This window comes from Etheostoma spectabile, chromosome 12, assembly GCF_008692095.1.
Source record: "Etheostoma spectabile isolate EspeVRDwgs_2016 chromosome 12, UIUC_Espe_1.0, whole genome shotgun sequence".
NCBI classification, from domain to species: domain Eukaryota; kingdom Metazoa; phylum Chordata; class Actinopteri; order Perciformes; family Percidae; genus Etheostoma; species Etheostoma spectabile.
The window spans coordinates 3,843,439-3,861,488 of record NC_045744.1 but is presented as its reverse complement, the minus strand read 5'-3'; the positions used below and the strand labels follow the sequence as shown (position 1 = coordinate 3,861,488).

Below are 18,050 nucleotides of genomic sequence, written 5' to 3'. Positions count from 1 at the left end.
ATCAGATTCTGTTACCTTGTGTAAACGTCTATGCCTGGCCAATAGTAGCGTGTGAATGCTATCGGAGGTCGGGTTAGCGTTGTGTAGCCGAGGCGCTGCAGTTCTCGGAGAGAGAAGGTGACCGTCCGCTGAAAATAAACTACATATTAACAGCAGCTGGTATCTGTGAGTTTACTCGCTCTATCGTACCAAAATGATGACGCTTTGTCGCGTTTTCATCATTAACACTGACGTCGTAAATAAGACAACGTGCTGCGCTAGCTAGCCATTACAAAGTGACAGCTAGCCGTTACAAAGTGACAGCTAGCAGCAAGCTAACTGTAAGCTAAAAATATTCTCCTGCCGAAGTGGTTTGAGGTTGGGACAGTTGAACTGCCAGAGGGGACACCTTTGTAGGTAACAGCCAGCAAGCTATGTGTGATTACTGCTCCTAATTCACGACAACATTGTGTCTATAATTTCATTTTGGAAGTTTCAACTTGTTGCTTGTGAAGTAGCTAACGTGAGTGGGCGTTGAAACGACGGTGCTGTGTTGTGTCTGGCAAGACAATTAGCTAGCTAACGTTAACCGGCTGTGGCGTCGGTTGTTTTGGCAGTTCACACGGTGTATAATTATTATATTCAATATAAGGAGGAGACAAAGACAGTACCGTCTGCCATAGTTACCTGCTTGTATCTGAGCCTGTCTAGTCCACTGGTTCCCAAACTATTTCAAGCCAAGGAAACCACAATACAGTAACATTCAACATTACACAAATTAGACGTCACCTCTGACCCTCCATTGGATCAGCAAGGACCCACACCTGATTGTTTTTTTTTGCTTTTAGATGTTTTATTACATAAAGCATATGAAACCCTTGGCCAAAACAGTCATACATTCTGTCATTGTGTTAATTATCAATAGGAAGTTGGGTTGGGAACCGGAAGGTCACAGGTTCAATTCCCCATACGGGCCAAAAGTAGGGTGGTGGACTGGTAGCTGGAGAGGTGCCAATTCACTTCCTGGGCACTGCCAAGGTGCTCTTGAGCAAGGCACTGAACCCCCAACTGCTCGGGGTACCTTTCCATGGGCAGCCCCGCCCACACACACACACACACACACACTCTGACATCTCTCCATTAGTGCACGTATATGTACTAAGCATGTGTGTGTAATTCAGCCCCGTGTGTAAAACAAGAGTGTCTTTCCACTTGGGGGATTAATAAAGTATACATTATTATTATGAATGGAATTTTTAATTAAATAAATTGCTGGCGCCCCTCAAGGACCCCTCACGGACCCCTCTTTGAGGGGTCTAGCCTAGCAGTTAGCCGGTTAGCCTTCCTGGAAAGCCGTTCGGCATTATTTGCGCTTTTATTGTATCTTGCAAATGTTTGTTAAGATTGTGTTTACTAATTTAAATCTGCCACATATCACACTTATTGTTTTTACTGTATATCTGCAGTCAGCGTATCTAGCCTGTGGCTAGCCCCAGTTTGTGGCTGCTTTTGTTATCATTACATTGTCATTATTAAACACTCAAGGCACAAAACTGGGGCCCGTCTATGGCTAGTATTCATGATAATTCATATCTTCCACATATTGTTATTGTGTCCATAATCCGTTGTTAACGTGTTGCATTGAAAGCATGGGTCTTACATGAAAGCAAGCAAATACATAACAAAGCATCTAAGTTGATGTTTTTTTCTTTGCAGTAGCAAGGTGGTGAGGAGTGAGGCATCATGGGAAACACAAGCGACAGGGTGTCTGGAGAACGCCATGGAGCCAAAGCCCACCGCTCGGACAGCAGCGGCAGCCACAAAGACCAAGAACCCAGCAGCAAGATGGTGGACAGCACAGATGACCCCAACATCTTCAACACCCATGGGCCAGAGTCCAAGGTACTGCTGGGAAATTCAGAACCAAAAATACAGATTGTTGTTCACGATCTTAGAGTTTGTTCTGCAGGAATACCTATCTGATTTCGGTATCGTCCGTTACGTATTATCTTTGAGATGCCAATGAATTGCTTTTAGGCGTTAGAAGAGAAAGAATCCGATCTGGTTGAGCAGATGAAAACTGGTCCTCAGTCTCGACCCACGGTCATCCGCTGGGCTGGAGGGGGAAAGGAGGTCTACATAGCCGGTTCCTTTAATAACTGGAGCACGAAGATACCACTAAATAAGAGGTAAAAATGTTATTTTTATGTTTTTGGTCAGCTTTAGAGCTGCACGATATAAGGCAAGTATGGGATGTGCGATAACATTGTTGAATATTCGCGATTAATACAACTTGCTGCAAATAACCAGATATTAAAGTGTACTCGGGTCTGCTGCTCTCAGTATTCTGCTAAAATACAACACATTGCTTGTTGAATTTAAAACAAATGAAAGTAATTCATTTCCAACATTGTTTTATTAAACCAATTGTACGAAAGGCATGACATTACATTATAAAGTGCATTTTTCTATTGCTATTTCCTTTTAACTAACTCAAAAAAATCGTGTCTTTCGCGATACGTCGCAGCATTTTGTGAATGACAATAATAAAAAAATTAAATATTGTGCAGCCCTAATCAGCACGCTATAAATGCCACGGTCTCACAGGCAGGGCTTGACATTAAAGCACCCATATTCTGCTCATTATCAGGTTCATAGTTGTATTTTGAGGTTGTACCAGAATAGCTTTACATGGTTTGATTTTCAAAACACACCATATTTTGGTTGTACTGCTAGCATGCTGCGGTTAGCCACCTCGTCTTGGCTAGTGCCGTAGAAAGCCGTGCAGATGTTGAACAGCTCACCCGGAGACTGAAGACAGAGGACGTTCAGAAACCAGATCTCACTCAGAACAGCATGGATGCTTTTTTTAAAGTTTGTATGTGTGTGGAATCATCAGAGACCCAAAATAACACCCCAAATCCCAGAAAAAGTGATTTTTTGTTTTCATAAAATGGGCACTTCACAAAAGTCACTTGTCTGGGTAAAGATTTATAATTTTACATACTGTATTTTATATATGTATTAGATATTTAACTACGTACATTTAGCCAATGCAAATGCTGCTAATGCTTGCTAGGTACACTGCTGCCAACGCTAGCTAGCTAACGCCACTTACTTGTCAGCCAAGCAGACGTCACACATCACTCCTTCATTCTGCAGCCAATCAAATTCCTCTCTCCAGCTGTTCACAAATGTTCTTTCCCTTTTTAACTCGTATGGTGCTGCTGTTGTAAGGTTAATTGTTCTTGGTGCTTTTCTTGGCACGGAGCCTGAAGAGACATCACTCTCCACTACTTGGACCGACTCCTGATTGGCCAATCAAAGCATTCTGAGCTGGTTCGACGGATTGTGGGGAAAAAAATGTATTCGTTTCAAACCGATAAAATCAAATCGGTAGAATAGACGTAACAAGTGGCACATAACGTGACGTACCATGCCATTTTATTTTGTTTGAGTTTTAACTTGTCCAGTGGGGAAGTACATTTCTCTTCCACTTGTCCCGGACAAGCCTTCTTTAATGTCTAATTTCTTGTACTGCACTGTAACTTTTACCATTTTTAATATTCTGTTGCTGAAATGGGCCATACAAAAAAAGCTGCCTTGCCTTAATGTCAAGCCCTGTCATAGGGATCCCATGTAAATGATCTCATCTCATCCATCCGAGCTCCAGCCACATGTGACAGCTGTAGACTTTGAAAGGACAAGGGCGACCAGTATTGAACTAATTCTCCTTCTTTTCCTTTCTGCGAAGCCATAATGACTTCGTAGCGATCCTGGACCTGCCAGAAGGAGAGCACCAGTACAAGTTCTTTGTAGATGGACAGTGGGTCCATGACCCCTCAGAGGTACAACTGTGTCATCTTGATTCTATTGTTATTGAATGTTTTTCCTTAATCCCAAACCGCTAAATCCCTGACTTTCTGACGCTCTTTGGCGTGTTACACAGATCTGATGTTCTAAACTTGGGAGGATAGTAAGCTCATTTTTTTTTATTTTTGAAGATAAAATTAGACCAAAATATCAACCATTCCTAATCCTGAAGTGCTACATGATATTCAGTCAGTGTTGCTAATGTCATGGTGGAATTAGCTCGGGAAAACCACAGAAGATTCATCGCTGTATGCACACCGTCACCATCAAAGCCTCTTGTAAATCCCAGGGGAACGTGTGCACAGCGTTATAAGCAATAATTGTAAAAGTGGTTCCTCTTCCTGAAACATGTCTGTTTTGCAGGCGGTTGTAACCAGTCAGCTCGGCACCATCAACAACCTGATCCAGGTGAAGAAGTCTGACTTTGAGGTGTTTGACGCCCTGAACGTGGACTCCCTGGAGTGCTCAGACACATCAGGTCAGCTTCTGTCCAGCATGTTCCTTCACTACAGTAAAAACTAAACGGAGGTCTTTTTTAGGGGTGGGAATCAGGAGACGCCTCCCGATACGATATCATCACGATACTTATGCCACGATACAATAGTACTGCAATATTCTGCAATATAATGCAATTTGCAACCTTATTGTCCAACTTCAAATTTTTTCTAATTTCAAATGACGTCCCCGAAAGGAAACTTTGTCAACATCTGTTTCATCTAAGAAGAAACGTTTGTCTCACTTTAATTTTATCGCTGCAAACTGACCAACACATTTATAATAAAAGATCCATACTTGGCGCCTGTGTATCGATACAGTATTGCCACGGAAAATATTGTGATACTATGCTGTATTGATTTTTTTTTTTTTTTTCCTCACCCCTAGTCTTTTTTGGAATCAAAAGCAAGATCAGCGATTCCCCCAGTATTTTTTTTTTAATCTCTCCACCCCTGCCCCTGGTTGGTAGCATGCAGCTAAAGACACAGGGTGTGTGTATGTGTATGTGTGTGCGTGGGCTTGGACGGCCCTTCATGCGCTGTTCACTTGCGTCTCAGTATACTAATATTGCTTTTGATTGGGCCATGGTAATTCAAATGCAAAGCTCAAAATGTTGCTGCACAGTACCCTCGTATCGTGTCACCGCTGCAAAAAAGAATCGTGGATTTGGAGAATGGTGACCCCCGTGATATTGTTCAATGGGAAGTTTAAGCCAGCCCTGAAACCCTGTGAGCAGTGTAATGGTGACTGTTGTGTGTGTGTGTGTGTTGCAGACCTGTCCAGCTCCCCTCCAGGTCCATATGGGCAGGAGCAGTACAGCTTCAGACCTGAGGAGCATTTCAAAGCCCCCCCCATCCTCCCTCCGCACCTCCTCCAAGTCATTCTCAACAAGGACACCAACATTTCCGTCAGTGCCTCCATCTAACACTTTATCCTCAGACCTTGATGTGATTTGCCTTTTTTTTTTTTTTACCAGTTTCTCTTTGGTTTGTAAGTTTTCTCTCTCTCTCTCTCTCTCTCTCTCTCTCTCTCTCTCTCTCTCTCTCTGCAGTGTGACCCTGCCCTGCTGCCCGAGCCCAACCACGTCATGCTAAACCACCTTTACGCCCTTTCGATTAAGGTAGGGTCCCTGGAAACAGCTGGAATACTCCTCACGCGTTTCCAGATGTTACTGGCACCACATGAAATACACATAAATACACATAAATCCCCGAGCAGCCAAATTCGGTGTAGGGGGTTTGAATCTCTTTCAACTGTCAGCCAGTGAATCACATGGCCAGCTACCTGCTACCTAGACTAATTTCAACTGTTAAAGGCTTCATACTTTGAATTATGTTTTTGTCAATGAAAATATTAACCCTACAAGTGTGTACTACTTAAATCAGGGCTGTTAAAAAAAACTTCTTTTAAATGTAAGTGTTCAAATTTAAGTGTGCTACTGTGACAATCACAATGAATGTGAGGCTGCTTAACCTTTCTTATTGTTAAAGCAACACCGTTTTTTTTGTTCCTAATGGTTGTTCTAAATATGCGAATAATGCAGCAAGACATTATTATTAGTATTTTCATAATTCTCTGTCATGCTGTGTGGACCAGATGTCCCCTACAGGAGCGTGAGCATCTCGTTTGTGTCTGCAGGACGGAGTAATGGTGCTGAGTGCGACTCACAGATACAAGAAGAAGTACGTCACCTCTCTGCTTTACAAGCCCATCTAAACTGCAACCTGGGTGCTTCACACTGCGTTTAGAGAACACCACGTCGGCAATCTGCTGTTAGTTTTATTCATTTTTTCTTAGTGTCATCACATATAGCCAAAACGTGCACTGGAACTAGACAAGAAGCCAGTGGCTGTGACTTTGGCTTTGGAAAAAGGTTGCACTCCTCTCTACATAGGGCTCTGAACAAAAAGCAACGGGTGTGTGTAGGAAGATGAAAATCCTACTGTGGCTTTTACCTGTGACGTCTACAGACAGATTAGAGAGAGACTGACTGAATCACTGTGTGTATTTGAGTGTTTGCTGCACCTTGTGAGTATATGCATGTCCGTGTTTTAAACCGAGATTTGATTTAAATGTACAAAGGAAGACGGGGATCTGTGAGAGATCGGCTTCTTTTAACGGTGATTTTAAGGACGTGAGGGCTTTTGCGTGTTATTGATGTGGATCAGCAGTTTGATTTGGTGTTAATTAAGTCAGAATAACAGAATGGCTTTGGGTGAACATAATGTGCAAATACCTACATCTTGTTTTGTCGGCACATATTGTTATATGTTTTATTAAATTTATCCCAGTTCAGCCATCATTCAGTGGGATCTACAACGTGAACTAAACTGTAAATGGAGTAGATTAGTTTCCAGATGGGTTATGGACGTCAAAGGTCGATGGTTAGCTCTGCTGTTACCTTCTAACTTGACATAATTTAGCACTTTACCATCCAGTAAGCAGGAGCGATATAAGCTCTTAACTATGCAGCCGACAGCTCTTACTGTATTGTAGCGTCTCTGCATTTGGAACCCGGTTTGTGCTTTTATTCAGTTTTTATCAAATAGCAATGTACTGTATGTATTTGTTACATGTGTAGTCGTACACAGACACACATAAACAGTTTGAAGTTGCTGCTTTGCATGCATTGAATGTCTGCAACTCGTGAGGATACGCCTCATTTACTGAGTGCGGCGCAGATCGACTGCATTCAGATGAACTTACAGGGCTATAAGGATAGACGGTTGCCATTTAAAAGTTGTACAAAGTGTTCTTTAACCTTTTAAGATAATCTGTATTTTGAGGTATAGTGGCTTTGAAAGTATTTTTTTGTTGTACACTGCACGGGCGTTGAAACGGGCTTTCATACATCCTGTCGGTGTTCAACTAGACGCTCTAAAAGTATATAGTGAATGTCGAGCCTAGCCGTGAAGTTTTGTCCAAAGAGTTTTTCAGAGTTAGATAAGGGAGTGTGGACAAGAGCCGAGGATGTGGCGTTTTAAGGTTAAAAACCCCAAAACTTGAATTTTACAATCGTTCATGAATGTTTTTCAAATGCTGTACAGAACCAGTGTGACGGTTCACGGTGCATGGTTTGACTTGTTTGCAAATAAAGAGAGGACACGCTGGTCCTAATTCCTACTGTCCGTCTTTTCTTTCGGTCTGGTGTAGGAGGCCCGTGTTCTGGGTCAAAGACATGTGGACTGAAGTGTATTTGATTAGTTTTATTAAAGGGGCGCTATGCAGTTTTGGCCATTTCTTTGCTTCCCTTTTTGCTCGCAGGTTGCTCTACAGAGCCCCACCCCCTTACTTGTTTATGACCCCTCCCTTGGTCAGTCTTTTTCTCTGTTCCTCCTACAATGCTCTCCTAAGTATCTGTTTCTTTTTTGCCGACCCAGCCATGACGATAGTGTGAAAAAACTCCATCGCTACCTTGTTAGCCGGTTCCTGAATGGGCGAATGCGAGCAGTGCCGTGAGGCAATTTCACGAGACCTGATATCACGCCATACTTCCTGACGCTGAGTCCGGCGACTCAGCGGTTTTTCAGAGGCACTAGGGGGGAGCAAGACGACCACCATTCAACTCAAACAGTCATCTAACCTTTCCAATGACTCCGAAGCTGTTCGGTTAAGGTAAATTAGCTTAAAAAACTGCATAGTTCCCCTTTAAATCCATACACATTTTAGATATTCTATGTTTTTGTCTTGATATTCTGTGTTATTTCCCCTGTGTCATTTCTATGGCCGTCTGTTACTCTTTCACCAGTCTAGTCAAGTTTTAGTTTTTAAGGAGCAACTCGACCTTGCTGCAGAGGGTGCCTCAGGCCACTGTGACATCATCACTCTTGGGTGTGGCCAGACGTGCAACGGCCTGGTGTTAAGATGCTGTTTTGGCGTTTTTCCACTGTATGGTACTGTCTCGAAACTACTCGCCTTTTTTGGTTTTCCATTACGAAAATAAGTCCCTGCTAACGGGTACTTTTTGTACCTCAGTCAAGGTTCCAAGTGAGCTGAGGGGACACTTAAAGGTGACGTGAAAGCCTGCAGACTGCTGATTGGTTGGAGAGAATTGTCGCTATTCACTATTATTTTTTTTGCTGCCTTCAGCTTCTTTCGAAGCTAATTTGTCTTCTGGCTGGTAAAAACAACACACCTTCGACATTATGTGTGTGTCGCGTTAGGTTTCCTGCTACGACGACCAGCCACCCCCCCGCCTCACCCATGAGGTGGTACTGATCTGCAACGGAAAAAGGAAGACGGGGCCCCGCGGTCAAGCTGAGCCAAGCAGGTACCATTAATGGAAAAACGCCTTTAATGAACAAAGTTACACAAACAATACATTCCAACCAAAAATAAACTACACAACCTTTTTAAGAATTTTATTCATTCTTTCCCAAAATCTGTCATTGATAATACTTTTGCCAACACAGCAAACTTTTTAACTGTCATCAGAGACAGGATCCATCCAGGAGTCCTGTATCGGCTTTCTAGTTCTTTTTGCACAAACTGAGAAAAAGCTGCTTTCCAATCACATACAAGCTGCACCAATCAAATAGCAGTATATACATACGCAACTCAGGACCAACAATCCATTGATTCAAACTGCCGTTTGAACCCCGGCTTTGTTTACGCTCTAACAAGGTGCTTTGTGGATCAGACTTTTCACAATCTTTTCCAGTCATGGGCTGTTTTTACAGTAGACAATTCTTCAAAACTTTTCCCTTTAACGTCTCAAATGTCAAAAAGGAAATACCGAACTTTTTATCTCTTGATATACTTGGCAACTTTTGTCTGTCTTTTTCTGAAGACTTGAGCGCAAACAAAATAGTCTAGTAGCCAACTAGGTGAACCCGGAAATGTTAGTACACACAAAGTTTTATTGCATAAGTGTAAGTATGGGTCCCCATATACAGAAACGCTGGATGCTAATTTGCATATGTTGAGCAATTTGCATAATTAGCATAATTACATTATTGCTTAATCTGCCCAGTTTGACCACATATTTTGCATTGTATGGCCAATTCTACAAATGTGAGTGGTTTTAGAGGTTGTAGAGTGCTGTTCTTTTCTGGCTTTTTCAGATTTCAAAGAGCTAATTTTAGTACTTATTGTGATTTATTTTGGTAAGTTCCGATTACTTTCAGGCATAATTATAGGTTATTTTATGGTAAACACAATCTTACATTACAGAATCATGAGTGCTCTTGTGAATGTTGATGCATTGTTTTCAGGGTGTAGTTAAGATAAATCCCCTCCTGACACTTTTGAATATCCAATGCTTTAGGATGAATGATGGATCTTTGTTCATTAGCCAAATTAGCATAATTAGCAGAATCGGCCAGATTGACAATAGATTTTGCAGAGTGCAATCACTTTCTACAATATTGGAGTGGTTTAATAGGTTTTAGAGGATGCTGAATTCAATTCTGGCACTTTCAGACTTCAAAATGGTAATTCTACAACAAATTTGGATTAATTTAAACACATTTTTTATTAACTTGGGACAAACGTTTGGTTATTTTCATGGTAAACACTATGGTCTTACATTTCAACTCTTGCTCTTTGATGTGAATGTTGATAACCTAAGTTTATTGACATTTTTTGAGGTCCGGTCATGTTTTCATGCAAATAAAATGTGGCAGCTAGCTGTTGAAGTTGTAATTAGTATGTTGTAAAGCAAGGGAGCATAGTCTAGTTTTAAAGTAGTTGAAACATTTAAAAATGTATGGAAAACTTAATCATTAAAAGGAAGTAGTTTCACCAAATAGCATTTCTTCTTAAACAGAACACCGGCGTTATTAACTCATAGCCAAATCGAACAAGCTAATCACAAACCACCAAAACTTTAAGGAACGATAATTTTTGGTACAACATAACTTAAGTTGTGTGTTCTGCAATAGAGCTTGTCGGTACACGATCTGTCCTGCGCATGTGCAAGATGTTAACGCACGCGCAGATGATATCATGATGAACGCATATTTATGACCTTTACGATACTGAACGATTTTTGTTATTGCCACTCTTCATTCTAACCCCAACCGGCCCGTCAGACACCGCCTACCAAAAGCCTGGGTCTGACCGAGGTTTCTGCCTAAAAGGAAGTTTTTCCTCGCCACTGTGGCCCTGTTGCTTGCTCTGGAGGAAACTACTAGACCTGTTGGGTCCTTGTAAATTCTGGAGTGTGGTCTAGACCTGCTCTATCTGTAAAGTGTCTCGAGATAACTCTTGTTATGAATTGATACTATAATTAAAATTGAATTGAACAATCTGTTCCCGTAGATAGTTAAAGAAAGTCTGTTCACCACCACTGGAAAGCTAGGGTTAGTTTAGCTGACAGCTAATTCAGCTAACCACCAGCTGAGACAGCATGTAAAAGACCCTCAAAACCCTGATGATGAGGCGGATATATCACTTATAACTTACATGTTGTCAGACATGGGGCTTCAACTGTTCACATTCTCAGTGATGACACAGATGTCTTTGTGCTTTATGGTTTATTGGTGTTAGAAAGCTGGCATCATAACTAACCTACAGATGGAATGGCACAGTTCTCAGCATAAATGCAATTGCAGAGAATCTGGGTGATCAATGTGGTTCCACTCTGGCCATGCATGCTATTTTGGGATGTGATTCCACCTCATATCCTGTTGGGAAGGGGAAGGTGTCTGCACTCAAGGCCATAAGAGTCGTTCCTGGTAAGCTTCTCCACTGCATTGGAGAGGCAGAAGCCCCAAAGTTACAGATCACAAAAGCAACAAGGGCTTTCTTTCTGGCTCTGTACAATCAGAGGAACTTTGTAACCTTGAATGCAACCAGGTATGGAATTTACCGAAAAGCGCCAAAGGCCCCCAGCACTGAAGTCACTAGCTTGCCTTCATGGAAGACGTGTCCCCCTTCAGGCACTGCTGACCAGCCTGATCCACCAGCTGTGGATATCACCTTATTTTGGATGGGACAATAATATGGGTCTAAAGGAAGGAGAGGAACTGATTGTGCCCACCCAGGATTCAAGTCCTCTTGGTTAGCCTTACGTCTGGTGGGCTGACTCGGTTGGGCCAGACTCGGTTTTAATTCTTGCATTTGGCGGAGTTTTAACTGGGTCCTTGTTGGATCTTGCGACGTGGGGACCAACATGGGCAGCCATTTGGACGTTGCCCTTGCAACTTACAGGGTCTGTCTGGTATGGCATATATAAAGTTTATATTTTTACATAGTTTGTTTATCACACATGATGAGGGGCTTAGGTGATGTCATGTCATTGGGTGTCTTAAATAGCTACCCCATTAATATGTATGGTACAGTTGCAAGATCAGAAGAAGTTATTTCAAATACCTGCATTGCTTTTTCTTCCAGAAATGCACAACATTCAGCCAAACAAAGATACATCATTTATCCAAAAGCATTGGATATTCAAAAGTGTCAGGAGGGGATTTACTTAACTACACCCTGAAAACAATGCATCAACATTCACAAGAGCACTCATGTTCTGTAATGTAAATTTTGTTTACCTAAATAACCTATATTATGCCTGAAAGTAATCGGAACTTACAAAATAAATCACAATAGTACTAAAATTAGCTCTTTGAAGTCTGAAAATGCCAGAAAGAAATCAGCATCCTCTACAACCTCTAAAACCACTCACATTGTAGAAATTGGCCATACAATGCAAAATATGTGGTCAAACTGGACGATTAAGCTAATAATGCTAATTATGCTAATTATGCAAATTGCTCAACATATGCAAATTAGCATCCAACATTTTCCGTATACTGGGGACCCATACTTCACACTTATGCAATAAAACTTTGGTGTACTCAACATTTCCGGGTTCACAATGGGGCTCTATGGGCTGGCTAACTAGCTAACACCTAATTTGGCAGATCTCGGGTAGACCAGAGCAGGATCAAGGCCGTTTCTACACCGAGAGAGGCTCTCGAGCTAAATGTAAAGGCAAGCGAAGCGACATTATTCAGAGCTTTGTTCTAGGTGGAGGATATTGTGATCAGTGATTTAGATATCATGAAGGCATAGTTTGTGATTTCATCTCAGACACAGCCTAGGCGACTAATCGAAAGTGACGTAATCTAACGCACGCTGCATATAAATCAGACACCGCAGGAGGTGAATGTAGCAAACACACTCGTAACACAATGATGTTTAACATCAAAATAAAACATGAAGCTATTGCACAGCTACCCAGAAAATCAACTTTGCAAAAAGCAAATGTTGGAAGTTTTTTTTTTCTTCTTCAATCACACACACACACACACACACACACACACACACACACACACACACACACACACACACACACACACACACACACACACACACACACACACACACACACACACTAGTTCATACAGAAGAAGCATGTTATTTACAGCAGAAAATGGCAAATGTACAGCAAGAACACATCAAACTAAATTTGAACAGTGAAACCAGTAGCCTGCCAAAGTTTGGATCAGCTATAAGAACTTGATAACATATATTGCCGTTGCCATGGGAATGCTAAGATAGGCCTGAACCAAGAGAAATAACAATAAGACAATAGCATATGGCCACGTGGGAATAATCCACTCTGTTGAGTTTTGGTCCAAAAAAAAAGGAACTCATTTCCATTGAACAATCCAAAATAAACAGCTGTCTAACGGTTACCGTCTCTGGTTCTAAAGGCCCTCTGAAAAAAGACACCTGGGTATCCCTATGGCCTGTTTTTTTTTGTCATTCGCATGGATAAGGCAAGTCAAAGTTCAGTTAAGTCAGAGTTCAAAGTTTGGCAAGTATTGGCAATCCCCTGCTCCATAGCTTAGATCTGAGCATTTCTGTCATGCATCAACACTCTGGTTCAAAAGTACAATCGTAACACTGATTGTGTCCTAGCGTTATTATGAGTGGGACTAATAGCTCAGTGTCAAGCAAAGAAATAATAATAACCCGGTGCAGCATGATCATTCAAGAAACCGCATCATTATTGCACATGCTCGTATGAGAACTCCTACAGAGGAGCTTGAATACGCGTTTTATGCCTGGTTCCATTTCAGCACTCTAACCTCCTTTTTTTTTTTTAAATTACATATTCTAGTGTACATCACAAATCTCACAAATCACAACCAACCAGAATTGACCCTACTCTCTTGTTTTGGACTTATTCAGTACTTCAAATCAATATCTGAAGGACCCTTAGAGAGGAGGCTTGTGTCTAAAATGGAACCTTTCTGTGGCTTTTGTTCTGCTAATCATAACCCTTGGCTGATGGCTGACAAAGCATTAATACGCTTCTTCCACAAATACAGATACAGCTCGTACACGACTACTTAGCGTTGATCGCCTACCCCCCCTCTACATTCCTCCACTGTGTGATACATCGTGGGTGTCATTGTTCTTTGCATTGCATTTGCAAAAAAAGTAAGGTCCTTGATCATAAAAGTGCCACCAGAGGTAAACTTGCATTTCTGTGGCAGCTAAAGTTGAGGATGATTTGTCTTTGAGTGAGCCGTTTTCAATCACACGTGTGTGTGTGTTTGTGTACGCGTGTGCAGAATTCCTCTCTCAAGCCACGATTAAACATGCACAAACTATTATTCCGTCCACAGGCTGTCTGGCTCTCAGAAGAGGATGCTCTTAGATACAGATCTAAAGGTCTATAATAGAAACTTCCGGACTTCTTTCAAGTCTCCGGTTACATAGGTTTTCAAAATTGTACCTTGTACCTTCTTTTTTTTTTAAATGTCTAACTCAGGTACAAATATCCTGAAAGTTTCTGTAATTAAAAACCCCGACCTGGTCTGGGATCAGTGTCTAGGAGCATCTTCAACCAGCTCCGTCAGTAGGACGCACGTCCCTGAAACCACCAGAGGCACATTTCAAACACCTTCTTCTGCCACACACACGACGAGACAAACTGCCGACTGTATCACTCAAAGACAATCATACGTGTAGTTGGGGGGGGGGGGGGGGGTAAGGCTCACAGTCCTGACAGGAAGTGTGGAAGCACTCGCATGGCTGGAGGAGGCTGGGAGGTTGTGTGGGAGAATGCGGCTGGTGGGGTGTTGGGGGTGGGGGGGAGGCTTGGAGCATAGAGGTTAGAGGTCAGAGGTGGTAGCTGGTTCTTTAAAAGTCTAAAGCAGGCATTGGCTGCTGCGCTTCCTCGCCGCTGGACGCTGATAGGCTGCCCCCCCGGAGGCTGCGCCGGCCTTCAGGAAACCGCGATCAGCAGGACCCTCTCTGGCAGCACATCCTGGGTCCTCAGCTGGGTTTAGACAGCGAGAAAGGGATTATTCAACAGTCCTTATACAGGTTGATAAAACTGACAAACGGCAGGCGAGGTGAAATGTTAAAGGAATAGTTCGACATTTTTGGCTAATTCGCTTATGAGCTTTCTTGCCAAGAGTTGATGAGATGAGAAGATATTACAGGAAACGGTTAGCTTAAAGACCGGAAACAGGTGGAATGAGCCAGCCTAAGTGAAAAAAAAAAAAAAAAAAAATCCATCCAGAAATCCCCCTTACCTGCTAGCTGTTTCCCTCTGGTTCCAGTCTTTAGGCTAGGCTAGGCTAGGCTAACGGTCTCCTGGCAGTAGCATAACATTTAGCATACAAACAAGTAAGGGTGCTCCAATCAGGATTTTCTCCGATCACCGGGTCAATGTGAAGCCTTCTATTTATCATGTCATATATATTAATTTTAAAAGTCTTAACAACAATGTATATGTATTAAAATTAACACAAGATAATGTATTTTTTTCAACATTCTACTTCCTCCGTTAGAAATACACCTTAAACGGCTTTCATTGTTAATTTACACAAACTCACATATCTTGGGATGTCAAGATAAAAGGCATGAGGTGGAAAGTATTTTAGGCTTGTCCTCCTGCTGAAATGAACTTAAAATAGAAGCCATGACATAACAGTCACACATCTTTAGAGAATAGATCAGTAATTGTTTAGCTTTTTGTCCTAGCTCAGAATCTAAAAAATGTCCTTTCAATCACTGCAGACATTTTTTCAGTAGTAGTAACACTTTTTCTCACGAGTTGTGCGTCCTCTGATCGGCCTTTATGGAGACCACCGATCAATTACACCCTTACAAACAAGACAGCGGTATCAATCATCTCATCTGACTCGCTGCAAGAAAGTCAAATCTAAAAAGTCAAACTATTCCTTTAAAAACAAGCAAGTCCACAGCAAGAAGTGGTGTACTGCGTGTAATGTTAGTCTTTAAAACATTCCTAATAGCTTGCAGATGAGAAGCTGAGAATGAGTGATCATAGACTAAGCAATACTGTTACTCAGGTTGTCTCTCACACACACACACACACACATACACACACACATGCACACACACGGTTTTACGTGTGTGTGTTTGAGGGCCTTGTGGTGTGAATGAATCTAGGTGTTTGTAACTCCGATCAACCTGAAAATTGATGGGCGATACCCTTTATGACAAGCATGACAGCATACACACAGAATGGAAACTATGCAGTGTGTGCTTATTTTGGTGCTAACTGTGTGTGTGTGTGTGTGTGTGTGGTGGGGGGGGGTCTGAAGCTATGAATAGACTCAACTTTAATACAGGGGGACATGTCGAAGTAAACAACACTTTAGTGCAGTGGCGGCGTAGTTAATGGGTGTGTATGCAATTTGGTGTCAGTGTTTGGTGTCAGTTATTTACAACAGCTGACCTAAGAAAGCCCAAGAGTGGTATAAGGTGTGTGTGTGTGTGTGTGTGTGTGTGTGTGTGTGTGTGTGTGTGTGTGTGTGTGTGTGTGTGTTTTCAGCTTTTTCCCCACTTAGGCCAACTTCCAATGCTTTATTTCACTCTAATAAAACACTCTGAGGAGGCTAGACATGTCTTACTGAGTTAGTTAGACCAGGATGCAGTTCACTGTGACGGGATGGTAAAGCAGTGATGTCAGCATGGTTAGAAAAAGCAAATCCACACGGAGGTAAAAGCTGCCCCAGACCCCAGAATCACCCTCATATTTGCTTTTACACCTAAAGTTTGACCAGTAGGCCTAAACTACTACAGAAAATGAAATACAGTATCTGGGACAACATCTACCTCTTTGCAAGATCACAAAATGTCAGACAATTACCAGCATAAGGAGAGGAAGAGGAGGAGCTTAGAGAGGAAAGTCTCAGCTCGTTCTTCTGGGGGGGGTTTAAAAGGAGGAGAGTAGAGACAAATGCAGGACGAAGGAACAAGTGGGACAGAAAAGCCAAAAGTGATGAACTCGCATCATAGAGACACCAAAGGGACATCAGGACACAACACTGATACACGTATCACGGAGACCTGTGGAGTATGCACCCTGATAGCAGACATTGTGTCTAATATCCCAGATATGATGGGGAATTTTTGCTTACCTCTAAGTTTGTCCTCGCTTTCTTAAGCACATCACGAGTCCTCGACACTGCAAAAAAACAAGAAAGATGTTTAGAGTGTTATTACAAAACTACACAAGCACATCTATCTAGGACTGCACTATATAAACAGTGGCTTGCATAAGTTAACTCCCATGCTAAAGTTGATTAAAAAGAGGAATAAAACAAACATCTTGTGGAAATTAATCTTAATGCCTTAATTAAAAAAAAAAAAGGAAAATCCATCCTTTTAAGGACACCAATTTTCTTTGTGAAAGAATAATGTATTGTTAATAAATAATTATTCTTCTTTAAAATACAAGGGGCATAAGTATACACACCCCTATTTTAAAGGCAGCAGGCATATGATAAGCCCCCCCCCCCCCACCCCCCCCCCCCCCCCCCCATCATACATACCCCCCCCATCATCACATACCCTTCATTATACCTAGAGATTAGCATGGGGAACTTTCCATAAGATTATCTCTCAATGCAAATCAAACCAGCTATTAGGCTAAATGAAATAAAACTATGTATGGTGAAGGGTATGCAATGATGGGGGGGGGCTATTTTAATTCCAAAGGCGAAAGGAACTTTATTAGGATTCATAGTATTCATGAAATAACTGGCCTTTAAAAATTAAAAATCTGCCTGCCTCTATGGGAATTTAACATAGGGGTGTGTTTATTTATGCCCCCTGTATTTTAAGGAAGAACATTTATTTATTTACAATTATTCATTCACAAAGAAAATTGGTGTCCTTAAAAGGTTGGATTTCGCAATGACGATACAAAGCCCTACACATATCAAAACTTGATGTCCTGCAAACATTAACAAGCAAATCCCAGTAACACCTTTCCTTTAAGGTTTTTGTGCATTTGGACCTGAGATACAAGAGTGGGGACGCTGCGTTCCCTGTCCAGTACTCAACCTGGAATTTGTCTACACTTTCCAGAGAGGACAAGCAGTGTTGTCTGCTGAGAGTCTGTAACTTTACACATGACCTTATTAGGTTCTCTCTTTCTACATGTTTTTCTTCTCACACTCTGGGCCCTGTTTTTGCAGCATGTCTGTGCATCCAAGACCTACTTCTTTTTCATCTGTTACGCCCTAAGTCCCTCTCATGATCTTTCTCTCTCTCTCTCTTTCACACACACAATGGCCCAGAAACACTTACACTGGTTGACTATGAAGTGCTCCATGTTCTCCTTGGTGCGGCTGGTGCTCCTCAGTCTCTGAATCGTCCCCTTAAGAACCTCTTCCTGCTCTGACATACGCAGTTTCAGAGACACAATCTCCTCCTGCATACACTGCTCCTACACACACACACACACACACACACACACACACACACAC

General features: G+C 41.9%; 2 protein-coding genes across 11 annotated transcripts in view; one reads left to right on the top strand and one right to left on the bottom strand.

The window, feature by feature from the left end:
• The first annotated feature begins 19 nt into the window (after positions 1 to 19).
• prkab2 (protein kinase, AMP-activated, beta 2 non-catalytic subunit) lies at positions 20 to 7,470 on the top strand. Of its 4 annotated transcripts, none has more exons than XM_032532152.1 (8): positions 20 to 165; positions 1,696 to 1,881; positions 2,017 to 2,168; positions 3,734 to 3,827; positions 4,216 to 4,330; positions 5,121 to 5,254; positions 5,399 to 5,467; positions 5,986 to 7,470. In XM_032532152.1, exons 2-8 carry the CDS (start codon positions 1,723 to 1,725, stop codon positions 6,061 to 6,063), a joined length of 801 nt encoding a protein of 266 aa, XP_032388043.1. In that variant the 5' UTR covers positions 20 to 165; positions 1,696 to 1,722; the 3' UTR covers positions 6,064 to 7,470. The 4 variants fall into 4 exon arrangements, with proteins under 4 accessions (XP_032388043.1, XP_032388045.1, XP_032388046.1 ...); XM_032532154.1 differs by having other exon boundaries at positions 96 to 117; XM_032532155.1 differs by having other exon boundaries at positions 145 to 165; positions 1,699 to 1,881.
• Positions 7,471 to 14,404: 6,934 nt separating this feature from the next.
• Positions 14,405 to 18,050, bottom strand: part of LOC116699509 (myomegalin) — a 50,139-nt gene continuing 46,493 nt past the window's right edge. For 6 of the 7 annotated variants that reach the window (XM_032532141.1, XM_032532134.1, XM_032532135.1 and 3 more), the window contains 4 exons: positions 17,872 to 18,010; positions 16,698 to 16,744; positions 16,427 to 16,481; positions 14,405 to 14,581 (listed from right to left, as the gene is read on the bottom strand). In XM_032532141.1, coding sequence (XP_032388032.1) covers positions 14,451 to 14,581; positions 16,427 to 16,481; positions 16,698 to 16,744; positions 17,872 to 18,010 — 372 coding nt within the window. In that variant the 3' untranslated portion in view covers positions 14,405 to 14,450. The remainder of the gene's footprint in view (positions 14,582 to 16,426; positions 16,482 to 16,697; positions 16,745 to 17,871; positions 18,011 to 18,050) is intronic. The other variant, XM_032532139.1, reaches the window with a different exon arrangement.

Coding starts and splice junctions, on each gene's coding strand:
- prkab2 (XM_032532152.1), top strand. CDS start 1,723: ATGGGAAACACAAGCGACAGGGTGTCTGGAGAACGCCATGGAGCCAAA. Junction 2,169..3,733: donor AAGATACCACTAAATAAGAG/GTAAAAATGTTA, acceptor CTTTCTGCGAAG/CCATAATGACTTCGTAGCGA. Junction 5,468..5,985: donor TTTACGCCCTTTCGATTAAG/GTAGGGTCCCTG, acceptor TTGTGTCTGCAG/GACGGAGTAATGGTGCTGAG.